General features: G+C 35.6%; 1 protein-coding gene across 3 annotated transcripts in view; it reads left to right on the top strand.

The window, feature by feature from the left end:
- The window catches only part of RERG (RAS like estrogen regulated growth inhibitor), a 125,832-nt gene extending 102,442 nt beyond the window's left edge, over nt 1-23,390 (top strand). For 2 of the 3 annotated variants that reach the window (XM_009180286.4, XM_009180285.4), the window contains exons 3-5: nt 10,119-10,175; nt 19,759-19,832; nt 21,665-23,390. In XM_009180286.4, the coding sequence (XP_009178550.1) occupies nt 10,119-10,175; nt 19,759-19,832; nt 21,665-22,072 (539 nt within the window). In that variant the 3' untranslated portion in view covers nt 22,073-23,390. The remainder of the gene's footprint in view (nt 1-10,118; nt 10,176-19,758; nt 19,833-21,664) is intronic. The other variant, XM_017945689.3, reaches the window with a different exon arrangement.
- The last annotated feature ends 1,306 nt before the right edge of the window (nt 23,391-24,696 follow it).

Raw genomic sequence — 24,696 nt, 5'->3', positions numbered from 1 at the left:
TTTCTTATGTGCCCTAGTAACATAAGTGTAGGAAAAAAATTTAGGCATTAACATCATATGTATTTCTTTTTCCAAGAAAAAGTAAAAATTAAAAATCTCAATTTTATATCCAAATCCCTTGACAACTTAACAAAATGCTTAATACCTTACAAATAATTCTGTTTGAACATGATGGTTTGGAATGAAATATAAGTTACTAAATTGAAAACACTGCCTTGGGAAATTTAGTAATTTATTTATTAACCATCGCTTTTAAAATTAACATAAATAAAAATTTTCAACTTATATAAAATTGCTTTGGAATCTTGGACACAAAACCCTTTTGATTTATTAACCTTCAAGACACAAACAAAAAGATAAAACAAAATCAGTTGATTACCGTATTCCAAATTTATTTTCTCTTGTTTTTTACTTTCAATTTAAATTATTCAAGAAAATATTATCATTTAATCATACAGGTTAATTTTCTATAGAAAACTAACATTCTTCTTGATTTTGCATTATTTTTAAGCATTCCAATATCTCTACTGCTTTTCAAACTTGTTAGGAATTAAAAGCAATGATTCTGCCATTTTTCCTCTCACTGTGTGTCAGCCTAAAACCAAATTACCAGGACCAGATTAACCTTTACCTTACCATTTCCAAGTTTAAAAAATAAAAGCCAATTTTCAGAACTTGAGGTGCACTGAAGCTAGACTCCCAGGCTAGATTTTCAAAAACAAAAGTGTTTCCCTAATAATTCTTGGAGATTACACCACTTAGCCTTACGAAATGATTTATACAGAGAACTGATGTGTTCTCAGTGATATTTTTGTGAGAATGCAAGAGTAGTCAAAATTTTCAGGCTTAAGCAAACACAGTAATTTAAAAGCAATCCCTAGACCCCCATCTGGAACTAATTTACTTCTCATTTTAACTTCTGGCATTATAAAGCATGCATTTTATATAGCATTCATTTTAAATTTCCATTAAATTGCTCAATTTTATTTTTTATAAAGCCAAATGGTTGTTTTTTTCAATGTCAATTTATTTTGACCTTCACAGGGAATAGAAAAAGGGGACAGGTGAAATAAGGGGTAAGGGAGAGGGTTCCTTCAGAAACAATCACTATATGAAGAGATATTTGTCCCCTGGCTTGATCTGTTAACTTTTTTAGTTTGGCTAAAACATCTGAGGAGTTTAGGTGGAGGAGAACATAAAAAGCAAGAGATGCCACCATGAAATGAATCTGAAAATAGAATTCTAAGTTAAGTCGTCTTCTACTTAAGCTGTCTACCTGGACCATGTTAACCATGCCCACTGCATGCTACCACCCACCAGAAGGTGGCACTCTGGCAAGGATCACTCCCTCCAGCTTCAGGCTTTGATGTCCACTGCTTATGGGACAGTGCCTAGCACAGTACCTGGGGCATGATAAACATTCAATAACTGTGTATGTATGATAAATAGGCAGATGAATGGCAGGATAAAGGATGGATGAATGGATGGATGGTAATTCTCTACATGATGTTTTCATTAATGTCTTATATTCAACATGTTCAAGTCCAACATCATTTTTAATTTGTTTCCCCATTATATTCCCCATTATATTCTCAAAGAATAATGCTACCCCCAGACTTTCATTTCATATGGAGTCTTTGCACTAATCCCTTTCCCTCACTGTCCACCTCTAATCAATGTACAGTCCCCAAGATGACCAGATCAAATCGAGCCATTCTCCTACTCAGAACCCCTGTATGCTCAAAAACTTCAGAGTAAAATCCAAGCTCCTTAATGTGACATAGGAGCTCCTTCATAGTCTGAGCTCTAAAGAATGTCACAACCTGAACCCCCCACCAACATAGCTCCCCCGACATGCCACTCTTCCCACCCTGAACCACGTGTGATTCTAACTGAACTAGTTCTCTTGTGTCTTGGGACTTTCTCTCTGCTTGAAATGCTCTTCCTAAAATAGTGAGCTTCAATCTTCTAAGACTCAGCTTATGGTTTAGCTTTAATATAAAGTCATTTCTAATATTGTGCCTAGGCATCCTCTTGGTCTTGCTTTCTTTGGTGCTTTGCATAGTGGTCAATAAATATTTATTGATGAAATGAAAGTGTGTGAAAGTCACATATGTGGAGAAAGAGAGATAGATTTGATAGGAGATCAAAATGGATAAGCATTTGAAAATTATTGCATTCAATTATTAGCAAATGTGTCTGAAATCTAGTTTTTGTGTACACATCTTTGCTCTGAGCCCCTTTTTTTGAAGATCTAACACTTCAAATCACACAATTTTCTGAGGTTTTTTTTTTTTTTTTTTTTTTGGCATCTTATTTCCAATCCAACTCATTTCCATTGCCTTCCAGAACAGCTCCTTACTTCAGAAATAGTTTTTCATCTCCTTTGACTAAGGGCTCCAATATTCCAAAATGGCATAATCTTGGTCTCAGCCATCACCAACAGCTGTGAAAGTGAAGCTTCAATTAGCTGCCATGGTCCCCAGGTGGCTTTCTAGGCCGGGACTCACTCGGTGCTGGGATCTCATGCTTCACACCTCCATCTGAGGCACAATGACCCATGTTTCTTGGTGGAGACCAGAACGGTCACAGAAAAGAGAGGAAGGACTGCTGTAAAAAAGAACATACTCTTGAGGGTTGGTGATAGAAGAAAGACCCAGGAACAAGGTATGAAGAACCAAAAGTGTTGGACCCAGGGGACAAGGAATTGGAAAATTCGATTCGGAGGCTTGATTTGACAGGAGGTTGCTCGAGGTGCAGGTGAGGGAGGGAAGAAGAAGGAGCTGAATTGCCTCTTATTTAGGGAGACCCACTACATTGTTGTCATTAAGCTGGAAGACAAGCCATTATAAGGCTGACACACCATACACATTACTCCTATTTCATCTACTAAAGTTTTTCTGGAAAACACAAGTTTGCTCCCTGTGAGGCACTCAAGTGAATCCAGCTCACCTCAGTCTGGCCTCCCTTTTACTCAGTCCTTGCAATAAGAATAGGCATCATAACAGGACTTCAATTGGATAACATTCAAAATTAGCCACATATCTTTATATTTTTCCTGGGACATGCAAAGGTGCAAACTTTCAACGCTTTATGAATAGAAACTGTATCTTATTTTCTTTGCTGACTTCCTCACTGCCTAAAATGGTTCCTGGTATGCTAATTTTTATTGTTAATGACTGAGGAAACTCATTAAAAAAATTTGCTTTTCGCATACTGCTTCATCGCCTACATCTTCAGATACTTGTTTTCCTCATCTGCAGCATTCTTAAAGATGTTTTCAAGAGAAAAACAAAAATCTTATTTATCTAAAAGTTTTCTTCTTGCTTCTCGAAATTCATATTCTCTTTCTGTGTTGCCATGGTTTCTGGTCATGGATATTTTCTCCACTAAGGAAGAATAAATCTAATCACGAACAAAATATTCCCTTTTCAAAGCATGCTTCTCCATAAGATGTATGCTCACATTAAAAAAAATCAAGCATGTAGAATTATATCATATACATAGAAATATTAAAATATAGTGGGAAGTACTGTATATTGGAAAAAGTATGAGTTTTAAGGTAAACAAAGTTGGGTTCATATCAGTTTTATCACTTAAACGCTTTGTAAATTAGACAATTCACTTTTCTGGTTAGATTTCTTATACGTAAAGTGGGAACATTAATTTCTACTTTTAAGAGTTTTTATGAATTAAAATCAGCATATAGTCAGTATTTAATATATACTTAAGCCCCCTTTTGATATTTAACCTTCGAGAAATCCCAGTAGTGTTTTTATTTTTTTAGTGTATTTTTTTTTATTATTAGCTAAAACTTACCTAATGGCATTTTCTAAAAGCATATACACTTTAATCCAACAACTACATGATTAATAAATGGATACTTAGTTCTACAAAATTAATTCATTCAATAAGAAACTATCTCCGCAAATCTAGGGTAGAGTCTTCCTGTTTTTGTAAGTCACACTCATTTTTACTTCTCTGAAGCCTTTTGACCACTTAAGGGTTTGTGTTAAATTTAGGGCTGATAGTGGTGTGAGGTCAGGGGTAGCAGTTCCACTCTGGCCTAGGAGATTAAGAGTGCTGGGTCTTGCCTTTCTCAATCAGGTGTGCAAAGTAGGCTGACCAGATGGACATCTGACCAGAGACATGGTCAATATATTTTCAAAAAATGAAAATCCCACTTTAAAGAACATGTCTTTCAAGTAACAAAAACATAATAGAGTACAGAGCCAAGCACAATGGCAATAGTGAGCCACATAGCTTAAAGAAATGTTCATTGTTTTCTCTCATTCAGTTCTCAAATACCTATTGGGCACATATGTATCAAGTGCCGTGCCAGCCATGGGACATAAAGATGAACAAGGCTTAATCTGTGACTTCAGATCATTCACCATTTCTAAGACATACAAGAATATAAATAAATGTTTACAAGGTATTTCATGCCACATGTGAGTGATTAATGGCTTGGGAAGGCCAGGGAAGACTTTAAAGAGGAGGGGATGGGATGCTTCATTAGATACCACAGGTAGAAATGCTATCTGGATATGAGTCAGTACATTTTAAATATGTGTTTCTGTTCCCCTTTCTTTGACTTAATTCCAGTCTGGGTTACCTGCTTAAAATACTGACAAGCTATTAGTTCATTTGGGCTTTTAAGGGCGCTAAGCTAAACTAACATCAACTTGTAAGTATTTATGGAACATTCCAAACATGTAATGATCCCTGCACTATATTTAAAATAATAGCAATAAACCCTGTAAGAAATGTACAGTCAAGTAAATTAAGATGGTGAAGCAAAATGGTATCATGAGGATAATTACGTTGTGTATGTGTTAGCACACCATGTTTGTTAGAATTAAGGGAATAGTGTTGGTGCTCCAAACCGAGGCAATAAAAGAGGATAATAAATGTTCAGAAGTTTATGCCTAAAATATCAGATTTTAATAGACATTTCAGGTTTCATTTTCACCAGGGTTTTTAGTCTTTTCTTTTGTAACAAAAGAAGATTGAGACTAGATTATGCATTTTTTTCAAATGGAAGAATGTTTGTATGTGTAAAAATCTATATATATGTATAAGGCATATACAACATTCTCCATGGAATTTTTCAGATTAAGGGTTTAGACAATAGAGGAATACCCCAGTAAGACTCTTAAGCTCCCTGGTAGCAAAGTCCTCATCTGTAAAAAGAGAATGTAGATCCTGAGGCCAGGAAAGAGTAAGCCCACATTGTAGGAAGAAATGTAAACAATTTGAGCTTCAGTTTCTTCATCAATATACATACATCATATTCATGTCCATGTCCATATATTCTATACTATAAGGAAGTGAAGAGTAAAGATACATGTGTAAATATTTACCATAATGCCTAACCTAATAGAGCACACACTAACTGAAGATGAATAATAACACTACTGCATATACTTCAAACTTTTTCCATTATAATTTTTATAATATTATTTAAATTGAGGTCATGCTTAATGAAATGAGAAAACAGTTCCCACATTGCATCGAATCCTGTCATTCTTCTCTCTTCCATTATTTTTTAAACACTTGCTTTATTTATTATGACATTTTAACTGTAGATCATAAAAATCAAACTGAAAACAATTTAGTGTTGATTTTACAACCCTTGTGGACTTGGTAATGTATATCATTGCCTCCTGGTTTTTGCTGGTCAAGATAAGGTCAAGTAGTTATGCTGTAAGTACTATAATGAAATGAAAATGGAGGAGAAATGAAGAGAGCTACTCTATCTCCTGGAGGTATCTCAACTTTGAAAAGTTTCATACTTAGAATACTATGTAAGTTTATTATAATTTATTCATGTAGTTTTTAAGCTTTAACATTTCTAACTTTTTGATTATAAATCAACGTGGGAAAAATAATTCAGGTAACAAGTGATAAATATACATATCACAACCTATAATGGACTAACGTTGTGCTAGTATTATCCGCATTTGCCTTCTCTTTATATAACACAAATTTTTGTTTTTCAAAAATATTTGAAACTCTTTGTGACGGAATTGTCCCAAAGTTGGCAAACTCCTGTAGAAATCCCTTAAAAAGTATTTTAAAGTTACTTGATTCTACAACTTAAAAGTATGTTTTTTTTGTGAAGGCACTACAGGTTACAAATGAAAATGATATAAATCACTTAATATACATCCGTAGTAAGTTTTCATTATTATATGAATGTTGTACTGTTGTAGAGTGTATATTAAATCACGAGTCTTCATGGGGTGTGTTACCAGGATCATAGACAAAATTCAAAAGGTATTCATGATGTGAAGGTGATGAGTAGTATTCCTTGAAGCACTTTTAATTGGAGCAGAAATTCTTTTCCTAACCTAAAAAAAATCTGTCCTGGCCATTTTAAACTCTTTTAGTTATATTTTTCCAATGCAATCAACTCACCACAGTCCCATAAATACATAATGCTTTTTCCAGCTGGAAAAGTTTTCCAATATTTTTCCATAATAAATACTTATTGTGGTATGCTACAGAGTTTTGGGGGTGGATTTGTTATATGGCAATAGCTCTATGCCTGGAGACCTATAGAAAAGAACAATCACAATTGCATAGGAGGTTACATATGCTTAAGTATCTTTTAAAAAATTGCATTATATACATTGTCAATCAAGTTACTTCCTGAATTCTATAAAGAAAAGTAATGACATATTTTTCAAGTATGATACTGAAAGGTAACATTTGAAAGTCTTACCTGAATCCCTCTTGAATATGACTCTTAAATAAGGAATAGCATGTGTGTTAGTTTACATTTACCTTGAAGAGTTGATTTCTTGCTGAAGCTGATTTACTGTACAGATCATACCTAATTAATTTTCATTTTAAAATATTATTCTGACACTAAATCTGGCACTTCTGATGCCTGCTTCTTCTTGATAATGTTGTCAGGAATTATTTCAAGTAAACAGCATAGATTGGTTAATTTTTAGAAATAACATGACTATTTTAATGTAATGGATTTACCTTTAGCTCTTACTTATATATGGAATAGCATGCCACTGAATGATTACATTAAGTGGCTTTTAAAAATATTTTATTGGATTAAACTTTTGTTACCAAATTTTCCATTTTGTTAGAAACCAACTTTCATTAATAATCATAAAATTCATAGAACCAGTAATACCAAAATGGAACCACAGATGATGAAGAATTAGCCAAGTAGGTTGTAAATTAGGCAAAAGGAGGAAAACAGTCTTCCCTACATTAGCCATTGGACATGTTTGGCTTGTTTAATGGAAAGGTATGGGTTGTCAAGGCAATGGGAAGAAAATAAAATATTTCAGAAGGCAGAGACTCAAGAGTAACTACTAATCAAATATGTCAAACCTTAAAACTTCTGGAGCAACAAGGCCTTAAATCAGAATTCCGGTAGCAGTAAAAATCAGTACCACCATTTTACTTCCAAAGACAAACTTTGCTCAAGATAGTCGGGATGGAGAGGGTAGGGAGTCAAAAGGAAATTAGATCAATCTTTATAGTACCTGTTTTCATTAATTATAGTTAAATTAGATTATTAGTTTATTAATAATTTAGAAATTTATTAAAATTTAATACATTTTAATATCTATTGTATAAACAATAAATTAACTGGGATTAAATTTTATTATTTAAATTTAATAAATTATATAACTATTTTGAATATATTTATTATTTAAATGTAATAAGTTATACAACTGTTGTGAATATATTGATATAGAATAGTCAATATATATAACTTTTTTGAGTTTTTGAACATTCGTATACATATATATGCTCAAAACCTCTAGCACTCTAGAGCTGTTTTGCCCCATCCACCCTACAGCTTCAGAAAGTATTGCTGCATAACTGCACAGGCACTAACCAAGGTTCTTAACTGAGATCCAGGCATTTACAAATGATTCAATTATGTTCAGTATACTTGGTTTTGAAAGTCGATGGAGTGTCTAATACATTTTTTAAAGATTTTGAGAAATGATTCAAATTTAAATGGTTTTGGAATTGAAGAACTGTAAACCGCACTTACGTAAAAAATAAAGCTCGTTTTTTCATGATGGCAGATAATTAAGTTTTCTAGGTTGCAGCCTTTAGTGTTAAAACTACATAGTCTGGCCGGGCGCAGTGGTTCACGCCTGTAATCCCAGCACTTTGGAAGGCCGAAGCGGGCAGATCACAAGGTCAGGAGATTGAGACCACCCTGGCCAACATGGTGAGACCACCCTGGCCAACATGGTGAAACCCTGTCTCTACTAAAAATACGAAAATTAGCTGGGTGTGGTGGCACGTGCCTGTAATCCCAGCTACTTGGGAGGCTGAGGCAGGAGAATCGCTTGAACCCGGAAGGTGGCGATTGCAGTGAGCTGAGATGGCGCCACTGCACTCCAGCCTGGCCAACAGAGGGAGATACCGTCTCCAAAAAAAAAACAAAACAAAAAAAACAACTACCTAGTGTAACAAAAGATGGAACTCTTTAAATCGTGCGAGCTGTTGAGTGTTTATTAACGTTGCTAATTGTAAAAAAGAAAAAATATGTTTACTGCTTACTGCATCCTGTATGTAAAAATAAAAGTTTCAGTCTCAAGAGAGTGAACAGTGACAGACTCTGAAGACTGCAGATAAAACCACAAGTACAGTCACTGTGGGAAGTATTACGGGGTCAGTGGCCTTGCTACTTTAGGCACTGCAAATATTTTGGCTCAAATTCAGCCTCACACTCTGTAATTACAAAGATCATTGGTACTTTCCGTCTCCAGCCTCCCGTCATGAAGCCACGTTGTCCTCTGTTTTGTGAAGGCCTCGTGCAGTTTACACTGCCATCTCTCATATAAAACTTTACAAGAGGAAGGTTATACCTCTGTTGTTGCTAAAAGTGAGAATAGGCAAAGAATGACAGTGACCTTCCGCTAACTAGTTTTATTTCTTCAAGGAGTATCTTTTGGCTGCTACATTAAGGGCATTTCAATAAAAATAAAAATACACATTATAATGGGTATTTGAAAACTGTAAAATATGATAGACAATGAATCTTTCATTAAGGTCAGTGGGATCCCAGGGAGACCATCAGGGGTCTGTGGAGGGCTCATGAGCCTGCTAAATTATATGCCAAATGTGTGTATGCATATTTTTTCAGGAAAAGGATCCAATGCTTTCATTCCATTTTTTAAGTGCCTGTGACATCCCGCTCTAATTTTTTTTGTTTTAATTTAAAACCACTGTTTTCAAGTATACTACAAGTGTAAGAAAATGTTTGGCATATGTCTCATCAATTTATAAGGACAATAGAGTCCATATATTTCAGTGCTTTTCTCCAGCCCATCTTCCAGTTAAATATTATCCAGATGGCGTAGGACTTAAATTCGGTTTGGTACAATGGATAAGTTACAGACTTCCTGGATTCAAATCCTTACCAGGCCACTAACTAACTAGATAAGCTTAATTAAATGAGTTAACCCCTCAGCGCCTCAGTTTCCTGATCTGAAAAACGGGAATTATCATAGTACCTGCCTCATAAAGATAAAGTGAGGATTGAGGAGATCATGAAAGCAAACTGCATAGTGTAGTTCCAGAACCTGATTCTGACTGTATTCTGTCAGTGCTGCTTTTGATGAGCTTTCACAGATCTCTAATAAAGAGTCTTAATTTTGAATATCTACTTTTTAAAAATGCAAATGACCTGCTAGTGATCTTTCATTACACTAAAAATTATCACATTTAAAACTTGCCTTTGCCAATCCTTATCAATATGCAAACTTCGGATACCTGTATTGTGACCTTTTATATCTGAATTCATCATTTTGCTAAAAATTTTATATATGAGCATTTTCACGTTATACGTTTGTTTGTTTTGTTTTTAACCTTGTGACTAAAGCAACAAATCTAATTGTTGACTAATGCACAATAAACCCATTCAAACATTACAATGGTTTTTAGGCCATAATATGAAATTGGCAAATTACTTGAATAAACATAAAAAATGTATTCGGTTTACATACCAAGGAAATATAAAGCATTTATAGGGTTGTGTGGAGCATTTCGCTTTCTTTAAAAAGATAGGTGCGCTAAGCAAATTAACAAATTACTTTTTGAAATGTTGCTCTTTTCTTCCACAGCTCTTGTAGTGAGATTTCTGACCAAACGGTTCATCTGGGAATATGATCCCACCCTCGGTAGGTCAAATTTTGTTTCCTTCTCCTCTTCAATAAAAATTTATGGCCCCAGAGAAAGAATAATATTTTCTGTTGCAACATTTTTAAACTCCTTTTAGCTGATTTGGAAGTGCTTTTCAAATCATGCAAAGAAGCCCTCTATGAGGCTAGATGTGTGTTTCATGCTGTCTGTGCTTGGAACCCTGCAGGATTTTAACGCATAGATGAAGAAGTGAGGTCAAGCCTCAGCCACAAAGAAAGGAAGTGGGTACAACATGCTGCCGTCACATCAGAAAAATGCAGTATCATTCTAATGGGAGAAAGAGGATAAAATGGACATGGGAAATTTGGCGTGTAATAGAATGGCATCCTGAGAAGAGTAACAGAAAAATAAAACTATTGAATATGGATTTTAGGGAAAAATAAAATATGTTTCTCTCTTTTCTTCTCTCCAATACATCTGACTAAAGTCTGCTGCAGAGAGAGAAGGAGAGAAGAAGCAGCAAAATATGATGTCTGTGGATCTTAAAAGCAGCAATAATGTTGATGTATAAAATGTAGGCAAACACTCTTCCTGTTTTGTTTTTTTTTTATTTGTTTTGTTTTATTTTTGTCACTCCAAGATTTTCAGTTTAAAAGGGAGCAAGGCTTCTTTCATTGTTTTTATTCATTCATTCTACAAATATTTATCAAGCGCCTCCTGTGTGTCAAAGTGTTCTGGGTGCTAAGGATAAATCAGTATACGGCAAGAGAAGGCCTTGGCTTTTTTGAGTGCACAGTCTGGGAAAGAGAGAAGAGTCAATAAACAAACAAATATATGTGAGATAGCGATAAGGGCTGTGAAGGAAAACAATAAGGAAGGGAATATAGAATGATCTTATAGTTTAGTTAGTATTTGACTAATACTTCTGAAATTTATTTTAGTAAGAAGTACAAGGTGAAAACCCAACGTTTTTGGCCAAATCTTTAACCAGTTTTCCTCCTATTATTTATTAAATACTCTCTACCTTTCTCCACTACTTCCAATGCAATCTTTTCATATGTTGAATTGTTTATACCAGGACACCATTCTAGATTTGCTTTTCACACCAAACAGAAGAGGCACACTTTTTCATTAATTGTATGCTGTACGGAACATTTTGATACTTTGTAGAGAACGTCTTTCCTTATTACTTTTTACAAAATTATTTTGGCTACTCTGTTCAGTTGATTTTTCCAGATCAAGTTTAGAAACTCTGTAATAGTATGACATGATTTTGATTGGAATTGTACTAGAACTATAAATTACTTTGAGAAGATTCATATATTTATGTTATTCCACCTTTTAATCTAGGAGAATAGCATGTCTCTACATTTATTATTTATTATTCTGTTTTTGCTTTTAAATAGGTCAGAGTTTTCACATCCAAATTTTTCAACATATTTTTAAATGTAGCCACACTAATTTTAAGATGATATATTTGGATCTAAAAATGCACCCGATTCAAAAAAAATTATTCTTTATTATTTCACCCACCAAGTGAATACTTATTCTACTCTTATATTTTTATTACTTACATAGGATTTATGGAGATTATCTGAGAATCTTAATGATTTATGGGAGTTTAGTTTTAAAAATACAGATTTTTTTTTATTGCTGTATCCATATATCTCAATGAAAGATGAAGCTTAGAAAAAACGATCTCATAAAATGAACTCTCCCTGAATGTGTTCCAGTACCTAATCTTATTATTCTTAATTAGTCTTAGTCGAACCATTTTCCCTTCTGTTTTATTCATTCTGAAAAACAACTGCTATTAATAGTAATCGGCCCGCATCAGTTATGTATAGTGCAGGCTTCCTTCAGTAAGAATAAAGAAACTTTATTGAGTGACCTTGTATGGTACTTCTCGAAGAGGATGGCAGCTGCTAAGCAACAAGCACTGCCTCATCAGTCTTCAGGAGTCATGGATATATGACTCACTCCCTGGTGAGGGCTTCATTAATTCTCTCACACCGGAGGCTGGATTTGTGTGTCTATATGCATGTGTGCAAGAGGTCACTTTTGTTCCAGCAGAAAGGGGTTCTCAATGCATTTGATTCAAGGGAAATTAGCATTTCCTGAGTTTAACTTCATACTACCTTGGGGAAGATAGGATTCTTTGTTGAATACATGGCTACTGCATTAGTCCGTTCTCATAATGCTATAAAGAAATACCTGAGACTGAGTAGTTTACAAAGAAAAGAGGTTTAATTGGCTCATGGCTCTGCAGGCTGTGCAGGAAGCATGGCATTTACTTCTGGGGAGGCCTCAGGGAGCTTTTACTCACAGCAGAAGGGAAAGTGGGAGCAGGCATCTTACATGGCAGGACCATGACTGAGGGTGGGGGGGCATACCACACACTTTAAAACCACCAGATCTCACTAGAACTCACTATTGTGATGACGGCACCACGAGGGATGGTGTTAAACCATGAGAAACCACCTCATGATCCAATCTCCTCCCACCAGGCCCCACCTCCAACATTGGGGATAACAAATGAACATGAGATTTGGATAGAGACACAGATCCAAACCATATCAGCTACGTTAAAAGTTTCAAAACCACCACCAGAAGAGATAACTACATTAAAAAGCCAAGTGGCTTATATACAAGAAGCAGTCTTGAATTCTGAAGTCAGTGCTTTGCTGCGAAACATGGGACAGTTTTTTTCAACCTGGAACAGAATTGTTACTCCTCGAGAAGCTGAACACTGTGAACATCGTTCGACATATTAACACAATTAGAATATTTACTGCTTTGAAATAATTCAATGAAGAAAATGCCTGCTACTATAGTAGCAAGTGACTCCTAAACTTTTCGGTTTCAGACCCAGTGTTTTTTTATTTGATTTTTATGGAGAAAGCCTATATAATTCAACTAGGAGTGCAGGCAAGGGAAAGAAAGACAGGGGGAACCTACGCTCTACTTGTACTTGCACTTCAGAAAAGAAAGAAATTGCTTTAACATCCGAGTGTTTTGAAGGATACAATGTAAAAAAAATCAGTTCTTTACATTGAACAATTTTAGCTTTATTTTAATTTTCCTTACTATACTGTGGATCAGTGAAATATTTGTGGGTGGCCAGCACACCAGCACACGGATGTCTATGAACCACATTTGAAAACCACCACTGAAGCTCATAAGATGTGGGAGTTGGACCATCTAACCATGAAAAACCCCTGATGGTGGTGGCAGCAATGATCTGATTGTAGAACAACAGGATCCATGTTCTGAATGGATCCCAACCAAGAACTGAATCCCTACCTCCAAGAGACATATTACTCTCTAAGAATGCTGGTCACTGCAGAGAATACAGATAGAGGCTTGGAATGTGTGTGCCTGTGACTGTGTGTGTGTGTGTGTGTGTGTGTGTGTGTGTGTGTGTGTGATGGAGGCATTTGGAGAGGGAGAGAGAGACTGTATTTCAGCCTCTATCACTACTGTGACTGGTACACTGGAGGCACTGTTTGAATCAGCTTAGAAAAGGCTCAGATAGAAGTGAGGATGGGCATCAGGAGACATCAGATCCACTCGTTCCTTGGTTCTGTGATTGGTTGTTCTTGCCTGCCTTACAACTCCTGCTGCTTGGATGGTTCATACGAAAATAGATACACCCAGAACAAATTATCTTAACCAGATTCTAAAGCAGAAGTGCTTAGCCAACTCATAGAATTGTTTAGTTATTTAATATTGGCACTGCAAGGAACTTGGAGATTGTCATTTGACAAATAAGGAAACAGGTACAAAGAAGTAAATTTAATCAAAATTACGTGTCCAGTTGTGGTTAGACTAGGAATAGAACTCAACTCAGTACAATTTCCATTCTGGCATAAATCAGCGTGACTAACTGCTGCTGTTACTGTGCTGGCTAAGTGTCCATACTAATGTGTTGAAATTTGCAAAAACAAAAGCTAAATCAGTAAAAAGATTAACCACATGCAACATCCCTTTGAGCATCAACTCCTCTTAGAGTGCATAAAATATACTTCTAGTTATTAGACTACTAGTGAGTGCAGATTTTAAATTATACATCTCTCATATACAGTGAAATTCAAGTGTAACTTTTAATGCCTCATTCCATTTTGAAACTCATATTTGTCTTACAGTATACAATATTTTGGTTCATTTGGATCTGTCTCCTAAATAGTCATCCCCCCACCCTTCACAAAAAAGGCTCGATTTATTATTTTTGTTTAGTATGAACAAAATCAAAAGAATATCCACCAAACAAATACATACACATTTTCTTTTATGTGTTAAGATGCATAGCGGAGTCTAATTTCAAAAACTACTTAGTACATTTTTTTAGAGTTAACTCTGGAAGAGTTAGCACGTAGACACTTTGCCTTTTGGGGCAATACTTCCATTGTTTCACACATAGAGAAAGTGGGCTTCTAATGAGAGAGAGAAGCTTAAAGAAAAATTTCTTAAAATGGTATGAAACCAGTATTCAGCGTAGACAAAATCACTGCTACCACCCGCTGCTATGTCTGGGGCAGACATTCTCTCATATCCTGCATTTTATCCTTTTTGTTTCAGTTAACGAATAACCAAAGAATCACACAACTTCATACAATTTTTATTGTATTCCATTTCCCCCCTACTGTGGCATTCTGTGACTGAAATACATATCCTATTTATCATGGAAGCAGCAGAGAAAAATGTCCCTGTCTCTCAGACAACTTTTAGTGCAAAGAGATGGAATAGAGCCCAGAACTCTGTTTTCCAGTCTCTGGGGCTGATGCCAGTCTTTCTAAAAGGGAAGTCAGTACAAAGGACACTAAAGAACAGCAGAGGGAGAAGCCAAAGGGCATGGCCCCCCAGCATGTGTGATGCCGTCTGGGCTGCTCTTCCTCACGCTGGGGCACTGAAGATACAAAAAGAAAATTATTGAGAGAACACTTGGAGACAAGTGGCTGCTGTAAATAGTATTTTAGAGCATTAAATCATACAAAACTATAATCTCCCATTTAACGTAAAAGAGTAGGGGGGACGGAATATTCTGAAATTGCAAATCACTATGATATGCCATGTATGGATTACATATTCTAGGAGAATGACAATAACGTAAAATACACTTATTAAAATATTGAACATAATCTAATTTTAAAATTTTACTTTTTGGAAAATACTTGAGCAATGTGCCATGCCTGTGGCCAATGATCACTACACAGTGCTGATGGAAGTAGAAGGCAAGGATATGGCTGGCGAAGCTGCATTCTACAGTTTGTGTTTTGGACAGATTATATTTACAGTAAAGTAAGAGAAAACAGTGATCAAAAAAGGACTACAAAATAGTTGATGAAATGAAAGTCAGAAACATGAGGTAGATAGAAAAAATAATTATAAAACCATTGGCTTACAGGCTACCCCCATGGGAGCAGAAACTTCCGAGTTTATTGGGTTGGTTGGTTGGTTAATGATTTGGGTAGTCTGGGTACAAAGAATTGAGTTAATAATTATGTTAATCATACTACTCTTTTTCATGGTGTTATGCTATTATTAGTGTATGGGAGGCCTTATATTATTCCACTTTCTCTTCCCCTTCATCCCTTATTTTGACACCCACTGCCCTCCTCTTTGCCTTAAGTGCAGAGTCTAGTGTGTTTGAAACTAAGCATGATATTTAAAAGCCGGAACTCCAAAGCTGGTCTTCCCTGACTCAAATCTCACCTCTACCATTTATTATCAGTGTGACTTTGGGCAAGTTATTTAATCTTGTTACGGCTCAGCTGCTTCTTGTAAAATGGAGCTGATAGCAATATATACTTCATTGGATATTTGTGAGGATTAATGAGTTAACATAAGTAAAGTGTTTAGAACAGTTGTTCAAATAGAAGCAGTATGTGCTAGCTATTATTATATGTTTACTTAGGGAAAACAGTGTTCTGTATATATATTTGTTAAATTTATATAAATTTTATATATTTATATAGATATATATACACTTCTAATCATTAGAACCAAATCTGATATTTTTAAGATCCATGCATTTTTCTCTATTTACTTCTAGTTTTCTACATGGTATTCTTTACTATGCCACATTTAACTAATCTCCCCAATGAGAAACACCTAAGTTGCCTCCAGTATGAGCTACTGCTAATGTCACTAGGGAAAACATACCTTTAAATCGGTGGTTCTCAAACTTTAGCATGCACCGTAATCACCTGGGGGACTTGTTAGAACACAGATTGCCCATAGGTCTGGGGTGGAGCCTGAGAATTTGCATTTCTAACAAGTTCCTAGGTGAGCTGGATGTTACTGGTTCAGGCACTACACTTGGAGGCCCAGTGCTGTAAGAACCTGGACCAGGTTTTTTCTAGTGCATGTACCTGAGAGGGAGATTGCTGAATCATAAGGTATGCCCACATCAAATTCTAGTGAATTGCTCTTCAAAACGATGTACCAGTCTACACTCTCATTGCCAGTGTAGAGAAGCTGCCTGTAACCTAGTCAGGCATTATATTACCTAGTTTCATAATTTTTGCCAATCTTTTTGTCATAAAATAATTTTATAAGCTTCTCTCTGGTAAGTAAGCAGGTAAAACATCATTTGATATATGTTTTCACTAATTGGGCATCCTCCTCTGTGAATTTCCTCTTTGTATACTTTGGCCGTATTTCTTTCCTGTTCACTTATCTTTTTAATTTCTAAAATTTCTTTCATACCTTAGGTATTAATCAACTTTTTGCTTATGATATTACAAATATATTCTCCAGTCTTTAGCCTATTTAATATTGCACAAAATTCTTAATTTTAATGTAGTCAACCCATTTATTTTTTGTCTCTCTTTTTTTTTTTTTTGGTCTGTGCATGAGCTTTTATATTTTCTTACTTTTAATTTTTTTAACTTTAGGTTTCACTCTTCAAATCTAGGTGAGTTTAGATCTCTAATTCATCCAGATTTACTTTTAATATACGCCCTAGAAGCCCAGCTTTATTTTGTGCATTTAGTGGCCAGTTCTTTCTTATTGGTTCTAATCCGAATGCTACTGTTTGAACTATTTATTATTTCCCTAAGGGACTTGTGGTGCCACCTCAGTCATATACTAAGTTCCTATATAAATATGAGTCTATTGTTAAGGCCTTGGTAAATTTGTGCATTCTGATATTAGTACCACACTGTTTCAAGTAATGTTATATAGTATTATATAATCTTAAATAAATTTCTGGAGCTTCTCAAAAAGTCTACCTGGACATTTCATTTGAATTACGTTAAATTCTAGATTAATTTTGGGGAAAACTGACATGTTTTAAAAATGTTGTTTCTCCATTTTCCTAGGATTTTCTTATTTATTCAAGTCTTTATTTACTGTTATAAAGTTCTAAAATTTTCTATTCTAGAAAATTTTTGTTTTTGTTTTTGGAGGGTTTTGAAGGGTTTTGTATATTTTTATTACTTCCTAAATATTATTTATTTTACTACTATTGGGAGTAGCTTCCTGTTTTCTCTCACCTCTCCTACATGGCTTTTGCTGATACAGAATAATGCTAGTGATACTGTATTTTTCTCCCAGAATTTATGAGCTTGAAATTATTGCTTATAAACTTCGTATTATTTTGTTTTTATTTCAGCAGAACGTACACTTTCCTCTTTTTATGCTAAATTTTAATTGCATTGTCTTTCCTAATTTAATGGCAGTATCGTCAGATCTTTACAGCTCTGCCCTCTTTTTATATCTTTTCAAATACCATGCTTTGGTTTTGATTTCTTTTTCAGGATGTTTTTTATTTTCTTTTCTTATGTTGTCTTGAATGTATTCTGTTTCTTCTCTTCTAATTTATTGAGTTGACTTTTTCTAGATTTTTAAGAGTTATATCATCTTCTGGAATCAGACAAGTACATTAGTTCACACATACTTGTTCCTGGCCTTTTCCCCCATCTTCACCCTAATATACTGATAGAATCATCTAGAATTCTAATGCCGGATTGATTTTGATGTAGTTTTATTGTTTTCATGGACATCTTGAATTCCGTTTCACTGGCAAAAAGTTCTACATCGATCTGAGTCGTATCTTTTGTGATGTGTTTTATTCCCTAAATCCCTTTAGACATTTTTTGTCATTGATATCCTTAAGTTTTGTTGTAATAGGTTTAAATATGGAATTTTTTCCTCATGTGTCCTGCTAGTTCCTTTAATCTTAAATCTTTCATTGTTCTCTCATGTAGGGAAATTCTCAGCCATTACAACCTCAATAATTTCCACTCCTCTATGTATTTTATTCTCTCCTTTGAGGCTCATTTTATAAAGGACACTAAGATTTCTTGTTCTATTATCCATACCTCTTATTAAATTTTACTTTTACATGTTCCTTTGTTTTACTTACTTACACTTACTGACACTTCTGAGAGAGTTCCTCAACCTGACTCTCATCAGGTCATTCATTTGGTTCTTTATTTCTATTATTCTAGTTTTCATACAGAGAAGCACCAGTTGGCACTTATTTTTGACCTGTGGTTTCCATTTTATGTGATGAGGGGCATACTCAGGACCACCCCGTCTTCTTGCACCTGCTAACTTCTCCTTCCCCTCACATAGCTTGGTGACCACTCTGCTGTTGATCCACCAGCCTCCAGCTGGTACTGAGCATCTGCCATTTTTCTGCTTTGAAGAGGCAGCATGAGCAAGAGGACTCCATATAGTTCCACCTCCCCTCCATGCTGCCCAACCCTCCTCTACTTTGGATTACCGTTCCTCACCAATCTGGGGTCTGACCACCTTTTACTACCCCTAGAGTTTCTTATAGTTTTACATCATTTGGCAAGAACCATTCACCTCCTGGTAATAACTGTTACATTTCCAGAGTTGAGGTTTGAAAGGAAATTGGTAGCTTCTGTTGGTATGTTATCTTGTTAGAAACAGCAGTTTCCAGAAACTAGATTTTTAGAAGTACCAAGGCATTTTGTGAAAATCACCTTCTCAATTTACATTGTGGAGGTCTCATTATAGAAGGAAAAGAGCACCAGGGACCTGTCTTTTCAGAAAAATAAAATGGAATCTTCAGAGGAAAGGATAGGGCCAGGCACGGTGGCTGAGGCCTTAATCCCAGCACTTTGGGAGGCCAAGGCGGGAGGATCACTTGAGGACAGGAGTTCAAGATCAGCCTGGCCAACATGGTGAAACCTCGTCTCCACTAAAGATACAAAAATTAACTGGGTGTTGCGGCAGGCACCTGTAATCCCAGGTACTTGGGAGGCTGAGACAAGAGAGTCGCTTGAAACCCGGGTTTCAGTGAGCTGATATCGCACTACCGTACTCCAGCCTGTGCAACAGAGCTAGGCCCTGTCAAAAAAAAAAAAAAAAAAAAAAAGGAAAGGATAAGGTAGCAAAGATGCAAAGAGATTCCCCCTATTCTATACTCTGAAAGTTGGCAGCACCCATGTTAGAACTTGGTATGCCCGGGAGCTAAGTATGAAGATTCTACATTTTTGCACATCCATCCTCTCCTTCCTAGACTACACAGTTCCTTATGCTGTAAAATCAGGAATACTTTTCCCATGCCCATTTTCAGTTTTAAGGATCAAATTAAATCTTGCATGTATTTACCTTTTTGCCTTTTTTATTTGCTCATTCCCTTAGAATCAACCTACCGACACCAAGCAACCATCGATGATGAAGTTGTTTCCATGGAGATACTAGACACTGCTGGTCAGGTGAATAAAGAGTTCAGCTAAAATATTTTTTCTGGATCAAATAAAACTGAGAGATCTATGCTATGAACAAAAATAAGGCACTTTTCTTCAACTAAATTTTGCATGCCTAAAACCTTTTTCTCTAATTAACTAGTCATTTTATATATTAATGTATTTGTAAATATCTGTATACGCATCCTTATGTAAACTGCCCAGTGTTTCAAGAGGGTTTTGAACATACTATAATATTCACATATCATCTAGGTTAGACTCACTCACCTATATTTTGTGGCATACCAAGATATTAATAAGTTTTCATGGTCAAATGTGTTTTGAAATGCTCAAATGAAGTTAAACAGGTGTCTTTACTGAAAGAATTCTCAAAACCTCTAACATGCGTATGTGTGAGTCTTTAAGAAAGAGATTTAGTATATATTGTATTCTAAACTTACATGATGTCATATAAGTTTGTTTGTTTCAGAATACTTTATTTTAGGTGTCTTTCTTGTAGTATTTGATATTAGGTCAGTCACTTCTGAGATTACAAAAGGGTTCATAGGTAGGTTTAGTTTTCAGGTATAGAAATGGTCACTGGCGGGACGCAGTGGCTCCCACCTGTAATCCCAGCACTTTGGGAGGCTGATGCAGGAGGATCATGAGGTCAGGAGATCGAGACCATCCTTGCTAACACGGTGAAACCCCATCTCTACTAAAAATACAAAAACTTAGCCAGGCGTGGTGGCAGGCACCTGTAGTCCCAGCTACTTGGGAGGCTGAGGCAGGAGAATGGCGTGAACCCGGGAGGCAAAGCTTGCAGTGAGCCCAGATCACGCTACTGCACTCCAGCCTGGGCAACTGAGCGAGACTCGGTCTCAAAAAAAAAAAAAAAAAAAGAAAGAAAGAAAAAGAAATGGCCACTGGAATGATAGAAAGCTAAAGTTTTCCATGGTACTTTATCAATGACCTGTGATGCCCAAAAAGACTTGAATCAAAGTGTTTAAACCAAGAAATGTTCTCGAAATGAATTACATGAATTACCCACTTTTCCGTCTCGTCACCACCTACTTATTCTCTGACCTTCACAGAGCACTGATTCTGAAGAGAGGCAGCAGGGAAGTGCATGCCTCCAGAAGTCATTTGAACCTAGGAAGGCAATGCTTTTTCAAATCATACATGCCACTTTCCTATGAAGGAGTGATAACCCACTTTGAGAATCAGTTCTATAATAGAGTTTCTGTTATTGGTACTACATGACATTTTGGGGGCTCTGAGATAGGAAAAGGAAAAAAGTCAAATCCTTTAGCATAGAGTTGGATTCTCTAAATAGTTTGTTACAGTTTTACTGAAAGTTAATTGTCTATAATCTGAAGAAAGAGAAAATTAAAACAAACAACAAACCAAAAAAGTAATAAACAAACCAAAATGGCATCTTGCTAAACTTTGACTCTAATTATGATACTTAAAAGGTGGGATAGGGGCTACTTGTCTGTTAAAAAATTGCTAATTCCTTAATCGTGATGAAAAGTCTCAAAAGTGATGTGCTTAACTAAGGTTATAATTTCTTTTTAGTTCTTATGATTACAGATTAAATGATATGGCAAGAAAAAAAATAAAAGCAGAAAGGTAAAATCTATTGAATTAGAAAATATTCAGTTCCCTGAAATATGTTGAGATGAATAAGTAATGACTGTATTTAAAACTTATTTAGAAAGTTTGTACAATTAGAGTACCACGACATTTTAATGACTTTGGATATAAAGAATAGTAATTAAGGGATTACTGTCAGTATTACCAGCATCCATCTATTTTGATTATTTCCAGGTCTCTTGACGGCCATTTTTCTTTGCCAACAGGAAGATACCATTCAGAGGGAAGGACACATGCGATGGGGGGAAGGCTTTGTGCTGGTCTATGACATTACTGACCGAGGAAGTTTTGAGGAAGTGCTGCCACTTAAGAACATCCTAGATGAGATCAAAAAGCCCAAGAATGTGACTCTCATCTTGGTTGGAAACAAAGCTGACTTGGACCACTCCAGGCAGGTTAGCACAGAAGAAGGAGAGAAGCTGGCCACAGAGTTGGCTTGTGCTTTTTACGAGTGTTCTGCCTGCACTGGAGAAGGGAATATCACAGAGATATTCTATGAGCTGTGTCGAGAGGTGCGTCGCCGGAGGATGGTGCAGGGCAAGACGAGGCGACGCAGCTCCACCACGCATGTCAAGCAAGCCATTAACAAGATGCTCACCAAAATCAGTAGTTAGGCAGCCCAGCTGAGGTGGACCACATAATTGGAAACACTCTTCCCCTTCTGTTCCCCTTTCAAAAATAAAACGAAATATTGCATTCTTTGTTTTGATTCTGGGAAATGTCTGGGCTTCCCATTGTTCCCAGCCTCCTGTAGGTTGGGAAGTTTTAGCGTGTTTTATGCAATTTCAGTGCTAACAACTTCTTCCTTTCCTGCTTGAATAAAGATACACTCTAATGGCATTTGAACATGTAATCACCAGAGATTCTGAAATGACTGGTTTATATTAAGCTATTTTTAGGCATCTTCACCTTGCTTAAGTAGGTTGAAGTTTTTTCAAAGGCATTTAAAAATTCAATTTCTTGTCAGATACTACAAATAATTGTCTTAAAAGTCTAAGATAGCAGAAAATACAGTAAAAACAGGAGAAGAAGCTGAGCTATTGGAACAGGAAATAGAAAGAACTCTAGTTTCTGTCTGAAGTGAAGATTTTCTGAATTATCTAATATCATCTAGGTTTTCTTTAACATTTTATTTTGTTCTTAAGTTCAAGCATCTTCTCACTAATGTTTTTCACTATAACAGAATTCGTTTCAATTTGAGTTGGTTCTCTCAATGATCTATTGATCATTACACCCTAATTCTCCTTCCGTGGCTCAAACAGTATTTTTGCTGTAACAAAGGCAGCAGGAAATTCAGACCCTGCTGGGCCTTTTTTCCTCAAGTCAGGGTGATGTAAAAACATTGGAAATCTTTTCACCAAACCCTGACTTTATCGAACGCTAGTAGAAGATGTAGAATTAGAGACATCTTATTTGTTTATCACCTTAGCAGCAAAACCATAGTCCAAAAAACAAGAAAATTAAGAATGGAGCTTAACCATGCCTCCATTGGGAAGTCTAGGCTTTGAGTCAGGTGCAGTAAGAAAAATTAGCCTCTGATTCATTAAGTCTGCCACATAACTTGTTTTGATATTTTGGATACATTAACTCACTTAGGAAAATTCAGAAAACAATGGGTGATTAAAGTTCATTACAGCTGAATAAATGTGTCTAAAACAGATTCTTGTATTCTGAAAGTACAGTCTACAACTGGTAAAACTTTGTGATTCTTTTCTCCCCCATTATGCCCCTATATACCAAGATTTGGGTACTTTATTTTAGTAGAAAATATATATCTTTTACATATGTATGTATTTATAAATGCATAGATATATGTATAAAAATTTGTAAGAGTTGGAGGCATTAATTCACCAATGCATTTGGACAACTTGGTGTAACTGACTTTATTTTATGTGACTATAATAAAAAGCGTAATTTTCTCATTCTGTCATATTTGGGTAATCTTTCTTGTGATAACATGAAACATTTATAATTTGAAGGGAGACGCGAGGAGACAACTGAATTGCAAAATTGACAAATCAGTGAACCTGATATAAAAAAAATTAGCTCCTGTTGATTAGAATAGCTGCTTTTGGAGTCTTTAGGTGCTATTTTAGGTGCTTTATATATTATCAAATCTTCACAATCACTCTGTGCAAGACTAGTACTGTAAGCACAATTATAGAGATAAAGATATTGAGTCACAAGCGGAAAAATGTAGTAAAGCCAATTTTGCATAGCTATTTAGTGGGTAGAACCACGATTTGAACCCAAAGAGTAAAAAGGTTGGATTCTAGACTCCGCATTATTATCAGTTATATACTTCTTATCCTTGAGCTGTAGCGGGGAAGATACCAAAGCAGATAATTCACTTTATTTATGTTTTCATTTACTGATTACAAATATTTATACATGTTGGACACATAACTTGATACAAATTAGTCTATTTGATGGTGTCTAATCTGAGCCTTAAAGTATCCATGAGAGTTATCCAAGAAAGAAATATGGTAAAGATATTCTAGGCAAAGGAAATAGCATGGAATCAAAATATAGAGACATGAACAATGATGGTAAATGTGGTAATGAGAAGGAGTTTAGAGGACCACATATATCATTTTTAGGGGAAAAAGGGAAAGAGAACAAAAGGGAATTTTCTTTTTTAAATGAAGGGGCAGGAGGGAAGAAAGAAAGTCAAAAATTCCTATTTCTGTAAGCAACTACCTACTAAAGAATCAAATTGGGAAACTTAGCTATGATGCATTTTCAGTAAAGTCCTTTTAGACAATGTAGGGGAAATGGAAGCAGATAAAAATTGTTTTTGAAATTTCATTATTTTCTAGAATTAGTCACTTTGATTCTCTCGTATCTATACTTGGAAATATAGTTCAGCCAATTCCTATTAAAAATAAGCTCATAAGGAAGCATAGTGAAATACATGAATGTCATTCTTGAGTCAAAAAACTAAGTTAAACACACAGTCACCAACATCAGAAACTACCCTAGATGTGTGAATACAAATCCGGATGTTAAAAAGCAAACAACCATCGGCATTAAGTTTCAACCACTAATTACAGAAGAGCATGAGATTGTACAAATATAAATTGGTTATTTCTCTCATGCCCCAGCCTTCTCCCCAAATATAAGATTATAAATAAGTTAATATTACTAGTTGTTTAGAAGCTGAGCTTCATTTTTATGAATGCTGAGGAAACAAGATTCCCTTTGTAAAAAGTAGAGACAGTGTTCTATTTTCTGCATG

The sequence above is a fragment of the Papio anubis genome, chromosome 9, assembly GCF_008728515.1.
Source record: "Papio anubis isolate 15944 chromosome 9, Panubis1.0, whole genome shotgun sequence".
In the NCBI taxonomy this organism is placed as follows: domain Eukaryota; kingdom Metazoa; phylum Chordata; class Mammalia; order Primates; family Cercopithecidae; genus Papio; species Papio anubis.
Note: the sequence above shows the minus strand (reverse complement) of the source record. Positions and strands in the feature narration are given on the sequence as shown.